A 20823-nucleotide genomic window follows, 5' to 3' on the forward strand; every position below is an offset into this window, starting at 1 on the left:
TTTCCAATTTGGATACCTTTTATTTCTTCTTCTTGTCTAATTGGTATGGCTAGCACTCCCAGTACTATGTCGAGGAGGAGTGGTCAAAGTGGGCATCCCTGTCTAGTTCCTGTTCTTAGGTGAAATGGTTTTAGTTTTTGCCTATTGAGTATGATGTTGACTGTAGGTTTGTCATATAAGGCTTATATTATATTGAGGTATGATCCCTCTATTCCTATTTTGCTGAGGGTTTTTATCAAGAAAGGGTGTTGGATTTTGTCAAATGCTTTTTCTGCATCAATTGATATGACTGTGATTTTTATCTCTCAATTTGTTTATGTGATATATCACGTTTATTGATTTGCAAATATTGTACCATCCTTGCATCCCTGGGATAAATCCTACGTGGTCATGGTGTATGATCTTTCTGATGTACTGCTGGATCCGATTTTCTAGAATTTTGTTGGGGATTTTGGCATCTATGTTCATGAGGGATATTGGCCTGTAATTCTCTTTCATTATGTTGTCTTTATCTGGTTTTGGTATTAGGGTAATGCTGACTTCATAGAATGAGTTTGGAAGTGTTCCTTCCTCTTGAATTTTTTGGAATAGTCTGAGGAGGATAGGTTTTAGTTCTTCTTTGAATGTTTGGTAAAACTCCCCTGTGAAGTGGTCTGGCCACGGGCTTTTGTTTGCTGGAAGCTTTTTGATGACTGCTTCAATTTCCTCCATAGTTATCAACCTATTGAGATTTTTAGATTCTTCCTAATTGAGTTTTGGAAGGTTGTATTTTTCTAGGAATGTGTCCATTTCCTCTAGGTTGTCTAGTGTGTTAGAATAGAGTTGTTCATAGTATTTTTAAACAATCCTTTGTATTTCTGTGGGGTCTGTTGTTATTTTGCCTCTTTCATTTCTTTTTATTTTTTAAAATAAATCTTTATTGTTCAGATTATTACAATTGTTTCTCCTTTTTCCCCCCCATATCTCTCCATCACCCGGTTCCCTCCCCCCCCCATTGTCCTTATCCATAGGTGTATGATTTTTATCCAGTCTCTTCCCATACCCCCCACACAGACACCCCTTTCCCCCTGAGAATTATCAATCCACTCCCATTCTATGCCTCTGATTCTATTATGTTCACCAGTTTATTCTGTTCCTCAGATTTTAATTCACTTGATTTTTAGAATCATTTGTTGATAGATATGTATTTGTTGTTCATAATTTTTATCTTTACTTTTTTCCTTCTTTTTCCTCTTTTTAAAGAATACCTTTCAGCATTTCATATAATACTGGTTTGGTGGTGATGAACTCCTTTAGCTTTTTCTTATCTGTGAAGCTCTTTATCTGCCCTTCAATTCTGAATGCTAACTTTGCTGGGTAGAGTAGCCTTGGTTGTAGGTTCTTGCTATTCATCACTTTGAATATTTCTTGCCATTCCCGTCTGGCCTGCATAGTTTCTGTTGAGAAATCAGCTGACAGTCGTATGGGTGCTCCCTTGTAGGTAACTAACTGTTTTTCTCTTGCTGCTTGTAAGATTCTCTCTTTGTCTTTTGCCCTTGGCATTTTAATTATGATGTGTCTTGGTATGGTCCTCTTTGGATTCCTCTTGTTTCGGGTTCTGTGCGCTTCCTGAACTTGTAAGTCTATTTCTTTCACCAGGTGGGGGAAGTTTTCTGTCATTATTTCTTCAAATAGGTTTTCAGTATCTTGCTCTCTCTCTTCTGGCACCCCAAAAATTCGGATATTGGTACACTTAAAGCCATCCTGGAGGCTCCTTATGCTATCCTCACACTTTTGGATTCTTCTTTCTTTCTGCCTCTCTGGTTTGGTGTTTTTTTCTTCCTCATATTCCAGATCTTTGGTTTGACTCTTCGGGTGCGGTGGTCTACTCTGTATATTCTTTATTTCAGACAGTGTATGCATAATTTCTGACTGGTCCTTTTCCATGTTTTTTGCTTTGGGTAGTATGGACATTTTAATGATGTTGATTCTACCAATCCATGAACTCGGTATGTTCTTCCATCTGTTTATGTCTTCCTCTCATTTAGGTCCTTGAAGGTCTCTTCAAGTTTCTCAGTGGTTTTTAGAAGATTCTTGAGTAACCTTATAAATATGGTTCTGAACACTGTGTCGTCCATTAGTTTGCTTTCATCTATCTCTCCTACTTGTGACATACTTCGATGTCTCCACATTTTGGCTGCCTCCCTGTGTTGATGGAGTGGCTTTGTGTGGTTGGTGACCTATAGGGGCCGGTAGCTCAGCTTCCCCAATCACCCTAGGTGGTCGGTCTTGGTACTCCGCTTTGTGGGCTGAGTGTAAAGTCTTGGTGTAGTTAAAAGCCCTGATTGCTGTTGGTACACTGGGAGGAATTGACCTCCGGTCCAATTGGTTGTGAGGGCCTGCTGTGTCTATAACGGAAGAATTGCTGTGCTGGAGACACAGTAGGGCTTTGGTGCTCACTGAGTCTGCCTCTTGAATGTGTCCCTTATGAGAGTGGTTGAAATCTGGTGTCAGTCCACACCTGCCAGAAGAGTCACTCTCACTCTCTGACCGATGGCCGAGAGTCCCGTAGGCATCTGGGTCCCCTGCATGTCCCCAGAAACTGGAGTTCAGAGTGGTTGGGATTGTTGGTATCACTGGCGGGAATTGATCTCCAAGCCAGTTGGCTGTGAGGATCAGCAGTGTCTCTGCTGGGAGAGCTTCTGTGCTCAGCTTGGATGGGGCGGAGTCTCAGGATGGCGCAGACAAGCTTTGGTTTCCCGTCTGCTCTGCCCTAAGAGGGCCGGTTTCTCCGTGCCCGAATTAATGGCTGCGCGCCTCTGAGAGAAGGCAGCTTTCGAGCCTCTCCCGCTGCCTAACAGACCAGTTTCTCCCCAGCTGGAGCTGGATTTCAGTGCAGACCGGAGGTTTTATTTTTCTCCCGAATGAGAAATCCAGTCACTGGGAGGGCTGTGCTCAGCTTGGATGGGGTGGAGTCTCAGAATGGCGCAGACAAACTTGGTTTCTGTCCACACCGCCCTAAGAGGGCCAGTTTTTCTGTGCCCTAATCAATGACTGCGCGCCTCTGAGAGAAGGCAGCTTTTGAGCCTCACCCGCTGCCAAACAGACCAGTTTCTCCCCGACTGCAGCTGGATTTCAGTGCAGTCGGGAGGTTTTGTTTTTCTCCCAAACGAGAAAGCTAGCCACGCAGCGTCTGCTGCCCTCCCTCTCCGCGCACTGCAAGCAAGCCTGCCGTGTATTCAGCCGCCCGCCCTTTCCACGCTCACGGATCTCCGCACCTCCACAGCTCCTGAGGATCAGCGTCCCCCTCTCTTTTTTTCTCTAGTTGTAGGTTTTCCACTCTGCCAGCTTTCCGGTGGTTCTGGATGGTGTGCGCTCTGTTTTCCAGTTGTAGTTTCAAAATTGTTGTGGTAGGGAACTATTAGGTGTTTACCTTATGCCACCATCTTGGTTTCCTGCCTCTTTCATTTCTGATTTTGTTTATTTGGGTCCTCTCTCTTGCTTCTTGGTGAGCCTGGCTAGAGGTTCATCAATCTTGTTTATTCTTTCAGAGAACCAGCTCTTGGTTTCATTGCTCTTTTGTATTGATCTTTTTTTGGTCTCTATGCCATTTATTTCTGCTCTAATCTTTATTATCTCCTTCCTTCTGCTCACTCTGGGCTTTTCTTGTTGCTCTCTTTCTAATTTTTTAAGTTGTAGAGTTAGATGATTTATTACCATTATTTTCTTGTTTTTTTTTTTTTTGAGGTAGGCCTGTAAAACTATAAACTTCCCTCTCTGGACTGCTTTCACTGTGTCCCATAGATTTTAGATTGTTGTGTTTTTGTTGTCATTCACTTCCAGGATGTTTTTAATTTCTTCTTTGATCTCTGTGATAACCCAATCATTGTTTAATAGCATGCTATTCAGCTTCCAAGTGTTTGGATTTTTTAAAATTGTTTTTATTGCAGTTTATTTCTAATATTATGCCATTGTGGTCTGAGAAGATAATTGATATGATTTCTTGTCTTCTTGAATCTGGAGAGACTTTGCCTGTGACCCAATATATGGTCTATCTTTGAAAATGTCCCATGTGCACTTGAGAAGAACTTATATTCCATGGCTTTGGGGTGAAATGTTCTGAAGATGTAAATTAAGTCCATCTGATCTAGTGAGTCATTTAGGATTGCTGTTTCTTTGCTGATTTTTTGTCTACAGGATTTATCCATTGATGTCAGTGGGGTATTAAAGTCCCCTACTATGATTGTATTGTTGTCAATCTCTCCTTTGATATCTTCCAGGGTTGTTTCTTTTCTTTTCTTTTCTTTTCTTTTTTATGTATTTGGGTGCTCCTGCATTGGGTGCATATATGTTTTCCAGGGTTATATCCCCTTTTTGTATTGATCCCTTTAGTATTATGAAGTGGCCTTCCTTATGTCTTGTTATGGCCTTCACTTTGAGGTCTATTTTGTCAAATATAAGTATTGCTACCCAAGTTTTTTTTTTTTTTCATTTCTATTTACCTGAAAGATATTTTTCCATCCCTTCACTTTCAGTCTGTGTGAGTCCCTTGTTCTGAGGTGGGTCTCTTGTAGACAGCATATATATGGGTCATTTTTTTTATCCATTCAGCTACTTGATGTCTTTTGATTAGAGCATTTAGTCCATTTACATTTATTGTTATTTTTGTTTGTTTTTTTTTTACAGAGAGGAAGGGAGAGGGATAGAGCATTAGAAACATTGATGAGAGAGAAACATTAATCAGCTGCCTCCTGCACACCTCCTACTGGGGATGTGCTCCTAAAGTTATTATTGATAGGTACTTGTTTGTAGCCATTTTTACTTTTTTGTGCCTGTGTTCCTTCTTCCCTTTTTATTTCTTCTTTTTACACCAATCCCTTTAGCATTTCTTGCATTGCTGGCTTGGTAGTGATAAACTCCCTTAGACTTTTTTTTGTCTGTGAAGCTCCTTATTTCCCCTTCAATTTTGAATGATGGCCTTGCTGGATAGAGTATTCAGTCCCTTTCTTTGCATCACTTCACTTTGTAAATTTTCTTCCATTCCTTTCTGGCCTGATGTGTTTCTGTTGAGAAATCATTTGATAATCTAATGGGAGATCCCTTGTATGTAACTTTCTGCCTCTCTCTTGCAGCCTTTAAGATTTTCTCTTTGTCCTGAATGTTTGCCATTATAATTATGATGTGTCTTGGTGTGGGTCTTTTCGGGTTCTTCTTGTTTGGGACTCTGTGCTTGTGTGACTTTTTTCTTCCCCACATCAGGGAAGTTTTCTGACATTATTTCTTCAATAGGTTTTCTAACCCTTGTTACTCTTCCTGTCATTCTGGCACCCCTATTATATGTATGTTGCTTTGTTTCATGTTGTCCCAAAGCTCCCCCTTAGGCTCTCCTCCTGTCTTTTAATTTTTTTCTCCAATTGCAGTTCAGTTTGGGTGTGTTTTGCTTCCCTGTCTTCTAATTTGCTAATTTGGTCCTCTGCTTCTCCTGGTCTACTGTTGAGACTTTCCATGGTGTTTTCTATTGCAGCTTATATCACTCTTTATTTCTTCTTGATTCTTACATAAGTTGTTGATTTTTTCATCCATCCAGTTTATGAACTGTATGACCCTTATTCTTTTCTGACATACTCCATGCCTCTGTTTCACTTAGCTACTTTTCTGACAATTCCTCCTTTTCTTTCCTTTGGGGGTTTCTTTGTCTCCCTATTTTTGCTCTCACTGAAGGATCTAGGTGTCGAGTAGTGCAGGAGCTGCTCCTCAGGTGGTGGCTCCTCCTCAGGTGGTCATGGCAGTGGCTGCTCCTCAGTTGGTGGTGGCTCCTCTGGTGGGTGCTGCTCACAGCAGTGGTGATTCCCCTGGCTGGTGTGGGCAGGCTGCTCGTGCAGCTGCTGCTCCTCGGACAGGGGTGGGCTGCTCACAAGGCTGCTGCTCCTTGGATGGGTGTGGGCTGCATGTGGCTGCTGCTCCTTGGATGGGGTGGGCTGCTTGCACAGCTGCTGTTCCTCAGATGGGGGTGGACTCCGCACAGCTGCTGCTCCTTGGACAGGGGTGGGCTTCTTGTGGGAGCTGCCGCTCCTCGGACGGGGGCAGGTTGCTCACAGGGCTGCTGCTCCTCAGATAGGGGTGGGTTGTTCGTGGGGCTGCTGCTTCTCGGATGGGGGTGGGCTGCTCATGTGACTGCCACTCCTTGGACAGGTGCTGGCTGCATGTGGCTCTAGCTGATTTCTTCTTAAATGCTTGTGTGGCACTTGTATTCTGCTGCAAGTAAGCCAGTGTTTATGTCCCATCTCTCCTTTGAGTCGCCCATCTAACTTTAGATTTCAGGCCACTTGATCACCCTGAGACCTTAACTCTCTGTTTGACTTAAGAAAAGTTATGATATAAGTTATTCGGGTGTTTTTTTCTCACTTGAGATTTTAAGTGATGTTTTCCTTTATGGCAGTAACCACCTAACATACATATATTTTTGTCTGCTACCAGTTGTCTACTGCCAGAATTTAGGGTGGGGTTTCTTTTTTTTGAGATCTAAAACATTGTTTTACTTACAACTATATCTCTGTTATCTAGAATAGTACCTGATACATGATAGATACTCAGTAAGTTTGTTAGATGAATTAATGATGTTTTGATCATATCAAATAATACTGAGCTACCTGTGTTGAAATTAACATTCAACATGCTGAAGTTACAAATTTTAAAACCAATTTTGCCTTGAAATGGAAACTTACGCTCATAATATTCTCTCAGAAGTCTAGTAATTTTTGTGTCAAAAATAAAATAATGACTTTCAACTTTTTTACTTTAAATAATTACAGCTTGACATACAATATTATATTAGTTTCAACTAAAAGTGATTCTTACATTTTTAAATGGTTGTGAAAAATCAAAAGAAGGATAACACTTCATGACGTTAAAATTATATGAAGTTCAAATTTTAGAGTACATCAGTACAGTTTTGTTGGAAGAGTCACACACTTATTTGTTTATTAATTGTCAATGGCTGCTTTTGTGCTACAACAGCAAAGGTAAATAGTTACGACCTGCAAATCCTAAAACATTGATTGCTTGGCCCTTGACTGAAAAGGTTTGCCGTCCATGGTCTAGATTAGTGGTTCTCAACCTTTGTAATGCCGCAACCCTTTAATACAGTTCCTCATGTTGTAGTGACCCCCAACCATAAAATTATTTTTGTTGCTACTTCATAACTGTAATTTTGCTACTGTTAATTAATCGTAATGTAAATATCTGTGTTTTCCAATGGTCTTAGGCGACCCTGCTAGCGGTTCTCAACAGGTTGAGAGGAACATGAGGAACTGTATTAAAGGGTCGTGGCATTACAAAGGTTGAGAACCACTGGTCTAGATGATCAAAGCCCACCCCTAGTTCCTTTTCTTCTCTCACTCTGTACTCTCAGAGGATGCATGTCTTAATCCTCCTAGGGGTGGCTTCACATACCCATTGGCCCACTGACTCACAAATTTATAACTCCCATATGACCATTCCTCTGTACTCCAAACCAGGGTATCAACTACCTACATGAATATCTACTTAGAGGTCTCAAAGGTACCTCCTAAGTACATGTATCTAAGTGCATTAATGATCTTTCCCTTCAAATCTGATATTCTTTCGTTACTCCATACCTTAGGGAATAGCTCCATCATCTACCCCATTACTCAAGCCAAAACCTGGTCGTCATCCTTATACTTCTTTTTCCTTTACATTGCTCCTCCCTATCATATCTCCTCCATTACCAAATTTTGTCAAATTTAGGTCCTCATATTTCTAAAAATTCATTTAATGGGTTCCCCAAGGACCAAATTCTTTAAATAGCTTCAGTCTTGCTCATATTTGCATCATCGGCCTCATTTTGCAGAAGCAACCTTTTTCTCTGCTTTAGTCACACTACTTTCTTTAAATCCCCCCAACAGGCTTTTCTCCTCCTTGCTGTTAGGCCTTTTACACATTTTCTCTTTGCACGGAACACTTTCTGCATTAATCAGAGTAAGTAATAACAGTTGCTGCAACAAACTTTTAAAAATCTCAATGACTTAACACAATAAAAGTTGCTTTATTGCTTTTACAAAATCCACTGGTTGGCTGGTGATCATTCAGAGACCAGGTCCCTCTGGCTCTGGCATCCCATAGGGCCATAAGAGTACTTTATTGGATCCTAGGCATCTGGTAGATAGGTGGTTGAGAGATGTAGAGGATAAGCAGGAGGTTTTGAACAGTCTATACCTGGAAATGGCATTTATCACTTCCACCGAGATTGCATTGGCTAAAACTGAGTCATATGACCACATCTGGCTGCCTGGGAGGCAAGAAGATGCACAGTCTAGCTGTGTGCCCAGAAAGTAGAGGAAATGGTTTTTGATAACACAGAGGTTTCTCTACCACATACTTTATCCCCCACTGCATTCACTAATTACCTTCTACCCACCTTTCAGATCTTGGGATCACCTTATCTCCCTCACTAGTCACTAGGTCACGTTACCCTAGTACTTCATATGCTTCCCTTTTATGGCACTAATCAGAATTATAAATCTACTCTCTTTTATGTTACTGGTTCTTCCATGCTTGTTTCCCACTAGGCCGTGCCTCGTGATGACAGGAGTTATTTCTCTTTTACTCATTCCCAGCCCAATGCTTGGCACATGTGTGCATTCAGTAAATATTTGACTGAGTGAACAAAAATGAAAGACAATAACTGGTTAGTTGCCCATTGGGTATGTTCTGTTGCTAATAGATGCCTTCCTAAGGTTATCCCCAGATGTTCCAGACACTCTGCTCAACAAGAATTGTGTATTTTTTTGCCCTTCAGAGGCCGGCCTCACAGCGATAGAGCGGCCTCTGGGCCCCAAACAGCCAGGAGGTCTCCCTTACCATGGGCTCTGCTTATCCCTTAGATGGGTGGGTTCCCTGACCTCCTGTCCCCTATCCCTCCACAAATTAGTACCCAGAACAGGCCTCAGTGAAAAAGGCCATCAGGATTGCTATTGAGAGGGTGTGTAGAGGTTGCTTTGAGGAAGATGAAGTGTCAGACAAATTGTATACTGAAGTCAAAGTCAATGCTCTGCCTACCTCTCAGATTCCTTGCAAGACAAGTGCTATATGTGTTTGTTATTATTTTGTCACCAACATCCTCAATACTTGGTCTAGGCCAGTGTTCGGCAAACTCATTAGTCAACAGAGCCAAATATCAACAGTACAATGATTGAAATTTCTTTTGAGAGCCACATTTTTTAAACTTAAACTTCTTCTAACGCCACTTCTTCAAAATAGACTCACCCAGGCCATGGTATTTTGTGGCAGAGCCACACTCAAGGGGCCAAAGAGCCGCATGTGGCTCCCGAGCTGCAGTTTGCCGACCACTGGTCTAGGCTATATAACCAGTGTGGAGAAGGGAGAAAAATTCTTAGCTTTCAAACATAAAACAGTGATGATGGAATTTTGGACAGAAGGGGCAAGGTATTCTGGGTGTGAGTAGGTGAAATTACAGGGATCAGAGGCTGCTCAGCATGAGTTCCATCCACAGCCGCGTCACCCCATCCGCACCCCAATCCTAGCAAGCATGTAACCCTGCAGTGTGGACCCGGGGGCACTTGGCAGAGGTGAGGAACGGTGTTGACCTGATGCTCTCTCCTGCATGCCTCACAGATTGCGAAGGAAGATGCCATCCTGCCAGTAGCTCTCTTCCCATCACTCTGTGAGCTCGTCTTTCATAACAACCCTCTAGTGGCCCACAGACGAGGTATGGTGCATACAAAGCTTCCCTCCAACCCGGTGCCCAGGAAGCATAGTGGGCACCCTCATTCCCACCTCATTGATGCCAAGCCCCGGGCTCTGCTCTCCATCATGGGTGGACAGGGGGATGGAGAAAACATCAGACACTGCTGAATACCTGTCATCCTGACAGTAACCCTGTTAGGCAGGCATTACTGTCCCTGTGCACAGTGGAGGCAACTGAGAATCAGAGAGGTTCATGACCTACCCAAGGTCACACATCATGAAAGAGGCATAGTTGGGAATGGAATACAGAATTATCTAGATCTGGCATGAGCTATTTAAGCGACACCCTGCTTTGTGGGACAGGTCTGTTGTGACTTGTCTACCTGTTGGGGAGGGTGCAGGTGCTGGGCTGTCCCCTCCCAGAGCACACTGAATGCAGTGGATGCTGTGTCCGCAGTGGAATGCACTGTCCACGTTGAGGCAGCTGAAGGCATTTTAGAATCCTGGGCCCTGGAGTGACAACAGTAGAGTTCTAATCCTTGCTCCACACTATCTTTGTTGCTTTAGGCAAATTCCTTAACCTCTCTGTGCCTCAGTTTCCTCATCTATCGAATGGAAATAATATGGGTACCTGCCTCCTAGGGTTGGTGTGAGAATTAAATAAGTTAATATATGTACAGCCATTTGAACAGTGCCTGGCACATAGTAAGCCCCAGTAAAGGTTAGCTAACTGTAGTCTTATTTTCCCATCATGGCCCAGGGGTCCCTCCTCTGCTAAAAAGCTTCCTCCAGGAGCGGCTGGGAATCCACTTAATTCGAAGGAAGACATCAAAGGCTAAACATCATATTTTTATGCCTCGGAAGGCCTCAAGGAAGGTAAGGCTTCCAAGGTGGGACCCCCTACCCCAGAGGGAGTGGAGCCTATGTCAATGTAGGTGGACTAACCTGGCGATAGAGCTGCACTCTCCCACAATGCCCGGAATCCCTCCAGCAGGTTTGTAGTAGCAGCAGTGTCTTCTCCTTTCCTTGCTCTATTAATACAGATAAACCCAAGAGGGATGAGAGACAGAGAGACCCAAAGGCAGAGTCAGGAGGAGCCTTGCAGGTCATTGAATCTGGCCCCCTAATTTTACAGAGAAACTGAGGCCCAGAGAAGGAGCTGTGAAGATGTGGGGAGAATCAGAAGACCCAGGTATGAGCCTGGCCCCATCACTTCCCGTAGCTGTCTGAACTTGGGCAAGAGTTTCACTCTCTGAGCTTCAGCTTCTCAACTCTAAAACCTCTCAGAGCTGCTGAGGGGACTGGATGAAGCAACAGATACGAAAATACACGATAAACTCCCAAACCCATACCAATGCAAGTCATAGTCACCTATGGCAATCATGAAGGCTGTGCCAGGCCTAGGAACACACACCTCCTGCCTGAATGCTAAGAAGCATTTCCTTATTCCGAGAGCCGTCGGCTCTCTCTGTACTTTCCCCAGCCAGTGCTCTTAGACTTGCCTTCTGGGATGCCATAAAGTAAATTAAATCCCTCTTTCATCCGATGGATTTCAGAAATTTCTGTGAAATGCTCCTCCGTCCTTGAACTTACGTCTTCCTATAGCCGAAAGCTGGACTAGGGGTTGCTGGTACCAAAAGTTAAGTACAGTTTTACCATTGCCACCGCTCTACAGCCTGCCTCTGTTCAGCCAAGCTCTTTCTTATCTGGAGCCCTCATTGGACCAGAGTAGCATTTAAAACTAGAAAAAGAAATTCAAGGGGTTTCCATCATCTTCCCCTTGTCTGTTGCCTCCTCTAAGGATCTTACTACCTCCTTCCCCATCAGCAGCTGGGCACAGGCAGAATCAGAGTGAGTCGAATGCTAACTACATAATCCTCTCTCCCATGTACAGAGCACCCATGCCCAGTACTCTGCTGAGCACCTTCACGTGTGCTGTCCCATAATCCTCCCAGCAGACAGGGAAGCAGGCTCAGAGAGGTGAAATCATGTACTTGTTAAGTTAGTGTTCAGGTCCAGAGGAACCTCTAAGGTTCTGACTGATAGAGAATAAACACAAATCCAGTGACCAAATGAGAAGCAAATCAGTGCTTTGTAAAACTAGGCAAATACCATCTAACCTCCAATGCAGACAGCCTGGAGAATGTGGCTAGGCCTTTAGCTGGATTGGAGATGCCTATATGTCCCAGTGTGCTCACAGAGATGGCCTGATGTACACAGCAGACTCTGGGCCTTTTACTCACTCAGTTACATGGACAAAGACTGCTGGCGCTCCCTCAGGGCTAAGCATGGACAGAACTGGGGGAAATGAGCAGGCCCAGACCCACCCAACATGTAACCAAGACGCTGTATGAGCTCTTGACATGCAAGACACAAATGGAAGACCAAACAGCCTGCCCTTGGCCAATCCAGCTCACCAGGGACACAGGGTCCAGTGACTGTCAGCCTCTGACCAATTACATTATCTGGTCTTTCCTCGAGAAGGAGCTGGGAAAGTGGTGGAGGCCTAGACAAAGAGTGTCTCTCCCCCCAACCCCACCCCGGCACCCCAGCACAGACCACAGAGAGACAGGAATACCTGCTGCCCGGTTCCTGCCAGCAGCAAATGACAACACTGGGTGTGGTGGGCGCTGCAGCAGGGGTTCTGAAAAAAGACCCTGGATCCTTAGGCTTCAGGTCTAAACACTAAAGTTTTATGTATTTTAAAAAGGAAATATTGTTTTTAAAACGCTGTCTTCACACTTTTTAGTTAGTATGCTTGCATACGTCATCTCATTTGGGAGAACTCAGCAGCATAGGCAGGGCAGGGACTGTTCTCCCATTTCACACGGAGGAGATGGAAGCTCAAAGGTAGGACTGCATTCCAGCCCATATTTTTATAAAAACAGTGCTTAGGATCTTTCCATTCCCCTACATCGTCTGTCAAAGTATAGATCTAAGTGGACCAAATGCCTTCGACTAAGAATAAAATCAAGCCCTCGTATAACCTGGGAGGGAGGAAGAACTAAGCCCAGCTGAGGGCACTGAGCACATGGCTCCCTCCTGGCAGCTGAGGTGAAGGAGGAGGGTGGAAGGATGACGGGCTTTTGCTAATTAAGGAAGCTGAGCAGTTCAACAGAAAAGAAGTTATTTCCTTGGTCCTGAACCCTAGAGAGATTTGCCTCATGGATCTTTTTTATTTATAAGTATATTTTGTATTGACTTCAGAGAGGAAGGGAGAGGGAGAGAGAGATAGAAACATCAATGATGAGAAGGAATCATTGATTGGCGTTTGCCCTGAACGGGAATTGAACCGTGACCTCCTGTTTCATAGGTCAACCACTGAGCCAAGCCGGCTGGGCTACCTTATGGATCTTTAGATAAGGTGCAGGAGCAGCATCCTGAATAGGCCTGGTGCTGCTGACTTCCAGAAAAGCAGGACCATCTTCCCCGTTGCCCTCCTAAGAGTCCCTGAGGAAAGTCAAGGGAACTATGTTAAACCTTGGACAGAGGCTAAGGCTCCTGCAGGCCATAGTAGTATGGTCAGGGGTTTATAATGAGGCCTGGAGCCCACAACAAGCTCTGCCACTGAATAACTCTGTGATGCTGGACAAGTCATTTTACCTCTCTGAGCCCATTTCCTCATCTATAAAATGAGGATAATTATTCATTGGGTAGTTTTGAGGTATGTCACGCATAGGGCACATCGTAGATGCCCAGTAAATGTGATTTTGCTCCCTCCCTTCCCCTATGAGCCCTCATCACCCAGTGCTCCGATCACTGTACCAAGTGGTCTTAGGCTGGTGAGGGTCCATGGGAGAGATTCCAATTAGGAAGCAAGCCAATATAGCCCTCCTCCCATGACAGGTACAAACCCAGGTTCCGAAGGTGCCAAAGCAGCCTCTGGTGCTCCATCAGCCACCTGATACCACAACGGAGTCTCCCTCGGAGGAGACATTGGAGTCACAGCTGCTTGAGGTGCTGCCGAATGCCAAAGACTCTCCTGTGAAGCCAACGATGGCCATTGAGGGCCTGGAGGGCCTTTCCCTGCATCGCCGGCCCTTCGTGCCACTTCCTCCCATCTGCTCTGACTCCACCGTGCATACTGAGGAGACCACGTCTCGCCCGAGTGACACTGCTGGCCACCTCAGCCCAGAGCACCCATCAGATGAGGATACCAGGAGCACAGAGTCCATCTTCTTGACGCAGGTGCCTGGATCCACCTGCCCCTGCCCACTCGTTCCCCGTTCCCACAGCTTCCTGTGCCGCCCTTAGATGGCTGGACTGCTATAGGCAGCCAGAAGCAAGCACATGGCAACAGGTCTGGAAACCAGAAGGCAACACCTAGCAGGGCCTGCCAGTGACTAATCCATGGGTACTGGTAGGGACACCTGTGGGGACAAGTCATGGTACTGTGGTAGAGACAGCACCTGGGGTTAGGATACGGTTCTGAACAGTTTTTAGGAAGGGTTGCTGCTGCCTCTGCCCATCTGCTTAAGGTCACCTCACTTCTGATGCCTGTGAATCCTGGGAATACAAATGGACGAGACATGGTCTTGCCCTTGAGATGTCCTTAGTCTCATGGGGAGATGGACAGGAGCAATGCACACAGTCAGTGTTGAGAGTGAGAAACCCAGGAGCTGGGAGCCTAGAGGAAGAGGGGATGCCTCTGTCCCAGCCCAGGAGGCGGGCTTCCTGGAAGGGGTGCGAATGAGATGAGCTTTGCAAGCCGAGCAGGAGTTAACATAGTGAGGACGTAGGCAGCATGAAGCGGGATACAGAGGAAGGAAATGAATGGTATGTACAGGAACCATGAACGGTTCAGTGGCAGTGCAACAGAAGGGTTCCGTGTAGGAAAAGGGGCATATGTGGCTGGAAGAGTTGGCAGGGCCCCCTCAAACTTTATTATTGTACCATTGCCCTCCCCACTTCCAGTCTTGCCCCTCCAATCTGCCAGATCTTTCCAAGATGCACATCTGTCCACACGGTTATGTCTAATTCTCTATCCATCCATTTCTTACTCCACAGAGGACTTATAGCAGCATACATATTCATATAGTATAAAAGTATCTTTTTAAAAATATTTTTTATTGATTTTCAGAGAGAGAGGAAGGGAGAAGGACAGAGAGATAGACACATCGATAAGAGAGAAACATCATCAATCTGCTGCCTCCTGCATGCTCCCTACTGGGGATTGAGCCCGCAACCCAGGCATGTGCCCTGACGGAGAATTAAACCGTGACTCTTGGTTCCTGGGTCAGTGCTCAACCACTGAGCCACGTTGGTTGAGCGAGTATAAAAGTATCTTTATGAACTATAATAACAGTTTTGAGTAGAGTATAAGGAAATAAGCATTAAAAACTAGACAGAGAGAACTAAGATGGCAGCGTAGGTAAACGCCTGTGCTCGCTGACTCCCACAACCACATCAAAATTACAACTAAAATACAGAACAGCCATCATTCAGAACCGCCTGAAAGCTGGCCAAACGGAAGTCCCACAACTAGAGAAGTAAAGAGGAGACCGGTAGGAGGGGCGGAGACACAGAACAGGCCCCTCTGACACCCAGGTGTGCCGTTTTGTTTGTTTGTTTCTTTAATCGGGAGGGAGATCATCTCTGCGGAGGCCGCCTGTGAGGAGCAAGGGGTGTGTTCTGCTACCTTCTCCATTCTTCTTTAAATATTTGGTAGAATTCACTAGTGAAGCCATTTGGTCCTTAGTTTTTCTTTGTGGGAAGTTTTAAAATTACTAATGCAATCTCTTTGCTTATTATAGGTCTATTCAGATGTTCTATAAATCATAAGTTTAATAAATGAGTATAACTACATCCCTAGATGAAATACAGGTTTCATAAAGTTGTTTCTTATAAAACCAGTTGGGGTAAGCTACAATGTGAATTCAGTTTCACTCACCCTCTTTAAACGCATTGCCATGCATCACAGTGAGGATAAAACACACACAAACAGCCTCGGCTTGGCATTTACAGTCCTTCCTGGTTACTGCCCCGCTGCCCACCTCTTCATGGTGCACTCCAGCTATACCCATGTCAAGTTTCTCCTGATGCACCTTGCTGTCTTACCTGTGCACCTGGCTATGATTGTATCATGCTGTTCCTTGCTTGCAACAGTCCTTCTTTCTCATCTCTTGCAGCCCTGCCAGGGAATGGCTCTCCCGGCTCTTGAACACTTAGTTCAGGCTAAGGCAGTGGTCGGCAAACTGTGGCTCACGAGCCACATGCGGCTCTTTGGCCCCTTGAGTGTGGCTCTTCCACAAAATACCACGGCCTGGGCGAGTCTATTTTGAAGAAGTGGCATTAGAAGAAACTTAAGTTTAAAAAATTTGGCTCTCAAAAGAAATTTCAATCGTTGTCCTGTTGATATTTGGCTCTGCTGACTAATGAGTTTGCCGACCACTGGGCTAGGGCATCACTTCCTCCAGGAAGCTTCCTGTCACCCCAGGCTGGCTTAGGGCTTCCTGTGGGCTCACCTGGAGCCCTTGTGTGCTTACCAGGGAACATGGTCACTGTCTATTTTCATGTCTGTGTCCTCTCTCCCAAGTCTTGGTTCTTGTCCTTAACAGGGCCCCGCATGGGGACACACCCAGCGCTGATGATAAATGTTAGTGGAATGAATGAATGTGTTTTCTTTTTTGGACACAGGTGAGTGGGCTGTCTTACTCCCTCCTCCATAGGGATGAGTCAGAGGTGGATAAAGACCAAAGACCATCACCACCAGCCTCAGCTCCCAGAGAGGTGAAAAAGACTCGGAGGAAGCTTTCATCTGCCACACTCTCCAGCAAGTACCGTGGCTATGAGGAGCTGCTGACAGCCAAGCCTGACCCGGACTTCATTGAGCCAAAGGGTATGTGAGGAGAATGCCTCCGAGGCAGGGAGCCCTCTCCATAGCCCAGGTCAAGTCAGGGCAAAGCCAAGGCTGGCGCCACGACTCTTTTCCAGACCTGGGTGCTGTCTTCTATCTCATGTCTGTCAAGGGGCCCCTGCGGGTATCCTGGTTTGGAGTCCCACATGTCAGGACCCCTGGCCTGGGCCTTACTAGGCTTTGGGGAGCCACCGCTGTTCAGAGCTTCCAGCCAGTCTGGGCCCAGCTCTGGTTGGAAAAGTCTCTCCAGGAAGGGTTTGATGAACAAACACTCAGACTGGCCAGATTCCCAGTTAAACCCCAAATTGAACATCCAAAATCCTCCCTATTTGGTTTGAGGCAAGGGAGGCAGTGCCCTCTTTGAGCCCCTTATTTCAGACTGATGTACGAATAGTCTCGGCACATTCACAGGAAGCGGCTGTGCTCTCCGGGTGTCAGTCCCTGCAGTGTAAGCCCTCTGAGGTTAATGTGGTTACACTGGGGCCAGCCCCTTTCCCCTCCCCAATGCTGTTGTCCCATTGGGATCTTTGCTTAAAGGGGACTGGCTTTCACTGAATGAATGATGGACCTCTGACACAGCAACAGACCAGGGAGAGATGTGGGGCTTCACATCCTTTTACCCAGGGCCGCTGTTCTATGGGGAATGAAAAAATTGGGGGAGGCATGTGGGAGGCGGGGGAAGGCCTGGACTCCACCTTGCCTTCCTGCCCTAGGAATCCAGAAGAATGCACAGGCCCTGCAGCACATGCTGAAGCACCCACTCCTGTACGCCTCCTCCAGGCCCAAGCTGGGCACTCCTCAGAAACACTACGTCCCCAAGGAGAAACGGGTAACCCTGCACCGCACTGAGTACACAAATGCCCGCTCAGGCCCCCACGGGGACAGAGGTGGCTGTCACCGCCCGGCCTTCTAAGGGCCGTGCTTCCCCAGAGCCCCCAATTGCTTCCCGGCCTATGGCTGTGATAGTGTGAGGAGGTGAGGCCAGGAAAGTCTGAGCATAGGACTGGGATAACACTCTCCTCTCTCACCCTTTGTCAAACCCAGAGGATCCCCGTTCCACCTCCACGGAAGACTCGAGCCCAGATGCTGGATGACATCCTCATTCGCATGCGGGACTCCCGGAACCTTACAGAGGCTCCGCTAGGTATGACCCTGCCCCCCAGTCCTCAGCTGCTATAACCCGAGATATAGCGGTTTACTCATCTGCTGGCATAAGGCAAAGGGCTGTGTCAGGCAGGAAGAGTCCTTAGGAGCATGTGCCCCGGTCCTTCCCATGTGCAGATGGAAAAACAAGCCCGAGTGAGGCAGGGAGTTGCCTAATGTCACACAGCATGGTACAGACTAGAACTAAGGCCTGAGATAGAATCAGGAGGGGACACTGCTGGCTTCCTAAGGCCCCAAGCTGGAGAGGCTATTTTCAGTCAGTCCTCTGAACACCCTTCTCTTTCCCCCTCCCACTTTCTGGGAACTCTGGATCCAGCCCCTTCCACCCTACCCCCCACCCCCATCTTGGACTGGGTGAGACCCAGAGCGAGCCTGCTGCCCCTCCTGGCTTCCCTCCTGCAGGAGCTGTCCTGCGCCAGCGGACGGAGCGGCGGGGGCTGGTGAACCAGAAGCAGTACCTGGAGGCCAAGCGGCTGCTGAAGGAGTTTCAGGCGCGCTACCGGGAGATGGTGCGCTGCTCGCTGAGGTCGGTGTTCAGGGCCCCGGCCCTGGCCCACCCGGCCCTGAGCGGCCCCAAGTTAAGCCGCTTCCTCCAGTTCGTGGATGAGTTCTACCCGGAGCCCACAGCCAGTGACTCAAAAGGCTAGAGCTGCATACAGGGCCATGGGCGCCACCCGGCCTGTGCCCCTCGCCCTGCGCCTCTCGCCCTCCCTGAGGGCTCCGTTTCCCTTGATGGAGCTGGAACCTTGGGGCTGGCTCGGCTGGGCACAGGCCTCAGAGCTAAGCCCAGCCTTGCTGGCTGGCTGGCTGGCTACAGAGGGCGGAGCTCCCCTTCCCAGGCCCGGCAGGATCCGGCGCCTGGCCCAGCAGCAATAAAGACTGGGTGTGCAGAGCAAGGTAGGCCACGTTCTTTCTTGGAGCCCGTACCAGGCTGTCACACTGGGGAAAGATCCTGCCACATGTGTCCAACAGAGCTTCGTGGACCGCTAGGATAGAACATGGAGTTGATGGAATAGAGAAGTAGTACAGAACCTAATGCTCCGAGAAGATAACTCACCCACAGCCAATAAAGTGTGTTTGGGGGCATGGCGGTGGGGGCAAAATTGAGGCCATCAAGCTCCAGAAATGGTACTTTTTCTATTGGGCAGCTTTTTCTATTGTGAGGGTAAATGTGGGAGAGGGAGGAAGGAGGATTGGGAATTCCCTTATCGGATAAGGACAAGCCAGGCCATAAAATTGGGACAAGCTTAGGAGAGGCCTTACATGGAGTTTCCCAAGGTACTCTAATCTAGGACACAAACTGAAGTCCCATATGTAAGCATGATGGGCTGCGGCTCTAAAATGGACCCTGGGGCTGTGCAAGGTCAACCTGGGCTCATGTAAGTAAACTAGTTCTGGCCAAGGCAGCCGGTGGGATTGTCCTATTCCTGTGAGTGCCCAGTAGTCAGCACCTGCTACAGAGGAGGATCGGGAGAAGGCCATGGGGCTGAATTCCAGAGATGTGCATTTGAGGTAGATGCTGGGTGTCACCTGGCAACCGTCGCTCCTAAGGCTATTCCCCTGCAAGTGCCTATAATTCAGACCTGAAGAGCAGGCTGCAGTTCCCAGGGTCCAGGAAGCAGTGGCACAAGAATTAAGGATCCTCAGTGAGATACAAACTTCCACAACCTAAGTTGTAATTACGGTGATTATAGAAATAGTCTTGTAGCCACAGCTGACAAGACAAGCACAGCGTAGATGCTGTATTTCAAGTGTGAGATTCTATTAGGACACAGAATATTTGCATCCTATCATACTCAACCAGTCTCACATGTGACCAGTTAAATCCTCATCATACAGAATACAGATATATTCTCATTCATGTCAAGTCCAAAGTCAGTCATATCTCACTCATTCACACAGGCACCTGGGCAGATACAGGTAATGCAGGTGTTAGCCATAGCAGCACTCCTGTGCAGGAACATGTGCTGACTCATCACCTTAGACCTCCTGGGGCCCAAAACCACCCTTCCCCTAATGTCATGAGGGAGAATCACTCCATCATTCACACCCAACCTGGCTAAGTTCCAGTTCTGGAGAACTGGACTGCTCCCTTCAGCCAGAAACACTATCAAACCAGAGGGTCTCAGGCCTGAACAGCTCCCGGGACCATCCTAGCCCAACCTCAAGGCAGGAAGCCTTTTGTAAACACCACAACAGATCATTCAGCTCCTGCCTGCACATCTAGTGACAGGGAGCTCATCCCCTCCTTTTTGGGAAAGCTATAGGACAGTTCTAGCCATTGGGTAAGCTGTCTGCCTGAGCCCCTCAGTTGTCCCAGCTCTGCTATCTTTGGCCAAGAGTATATCCCTTCTCTGGATCGGATATTTTTATACAGAATTTGCCTTTTGCTCATTGATTTTTAAAAAAATATATTTTTATTGATTTCAGAGAGGAAGGGAGAGAGATAGATAGAAATGTCAATGATGAGAATCATCGATTGGCTGCCTCTTGCACACCCCCTACTGGGGATTGAGCCCTGCAACTCAGGCATGTGCCATTGACCAGAATCGAACCTGGGACCATTCAGTCCGCAGGCCGACACTGAGCCAAACCAGTTAGGACTTTCACTCACTCTTAAAACCAATGGCATTGCTGCTTTGGTTTTTAAAATTAATTATTTAGAATATTTTTTTTCTTGATTTCAGAGAGGAAGGGAGAGGGAGAGAGAGAAACATTAATGATGAGAATCATTCATCAGCTGTCTCCTCCAGGCCTCCCAATTGAGGATCAAGCCCACAACCTGGGCTTGTGCCCTGACCAGGAATCAAACGGTAACCTCCTGGTTCATAGGTCAACGCTCAACCACTGAGCCACACCAGCCAGGCCTGCTTTGGCTTTTATTAAGTCTTTATCAGCAGACTACTAATATCAGAACTGCTTTCCTTTTTTTTATACTTGAAGTTGACCTTTGATATCTAATAGAGGATTTTTTACATTTCTTGATCTTAGTCTCAGCCCGAAGTTCCCTGCTGCCAGAATCATTCTACATTCCTGATTATTAGCTTTGCCCTCATGGAGGCTATTTACAGAATGAGTGTAGACAGCTGGCCCCCTTT

At 46.6% G+C, this 20823-nt stretch overlaps 1 protein-coding gene across 1 annotated transcript in view; it reads left to right on the top strand.

Annotated features, from left to right (window-relative positions):
- XRRA1 (X-ray radiation resistance associated 1) overlaps window positions 1-18617 on the top strand; it is a 60692-nt gene extending 42075 nt beyond the window's left edge. Inside the window, exons 13-19 of the mRNA XM_054725636.1 lie at window positions 9634-9727; window positions 10466-10581; window positions 13552-13893; window positions 16342-16543; window positions 17275-17390; window positions 17606-17705; window positions 18128-18617. Of these exons, the coding sequence (XP_054581611.1) occupies window positions 9634-9727; window positions 10466-10581; window positions 13552-13893; window positions 16342-16543; window positions 17275-17390; window positions 17606-17705; window positions 18128-18372 (1215 nt within the window). The 3' untranslated portion in view covers window positions 18373-18617. The remainder of the gene's footprint in view (window positions 1-9633; window positions 9728-10465; window positions 10582-13551; window positions 13894-16341; window positions 16544-17274; window positions 17391-17605; window positions 17706-18127) is intronic.
- The last annotated feature ends 2206 nt before the right edge of the window (window positions 18618-20823 follow it).

Source organism: Eptesicus fuscus, chromosome 13 (assembly GCF_027574615.1).
Source record: "Eptesicus fuscus isolate TK198812 chromosome 13, DD_ASM_mEF_20220401, whole genome shotgun sequence".
Classification (NCBI taxonomy): domain Eukaryota; kingdom Metazoa; phylum Chordata; class Mammalia; order Chiroptera; family Vespertilionidae; genus Eptesicus; species Eptesicus fuscus.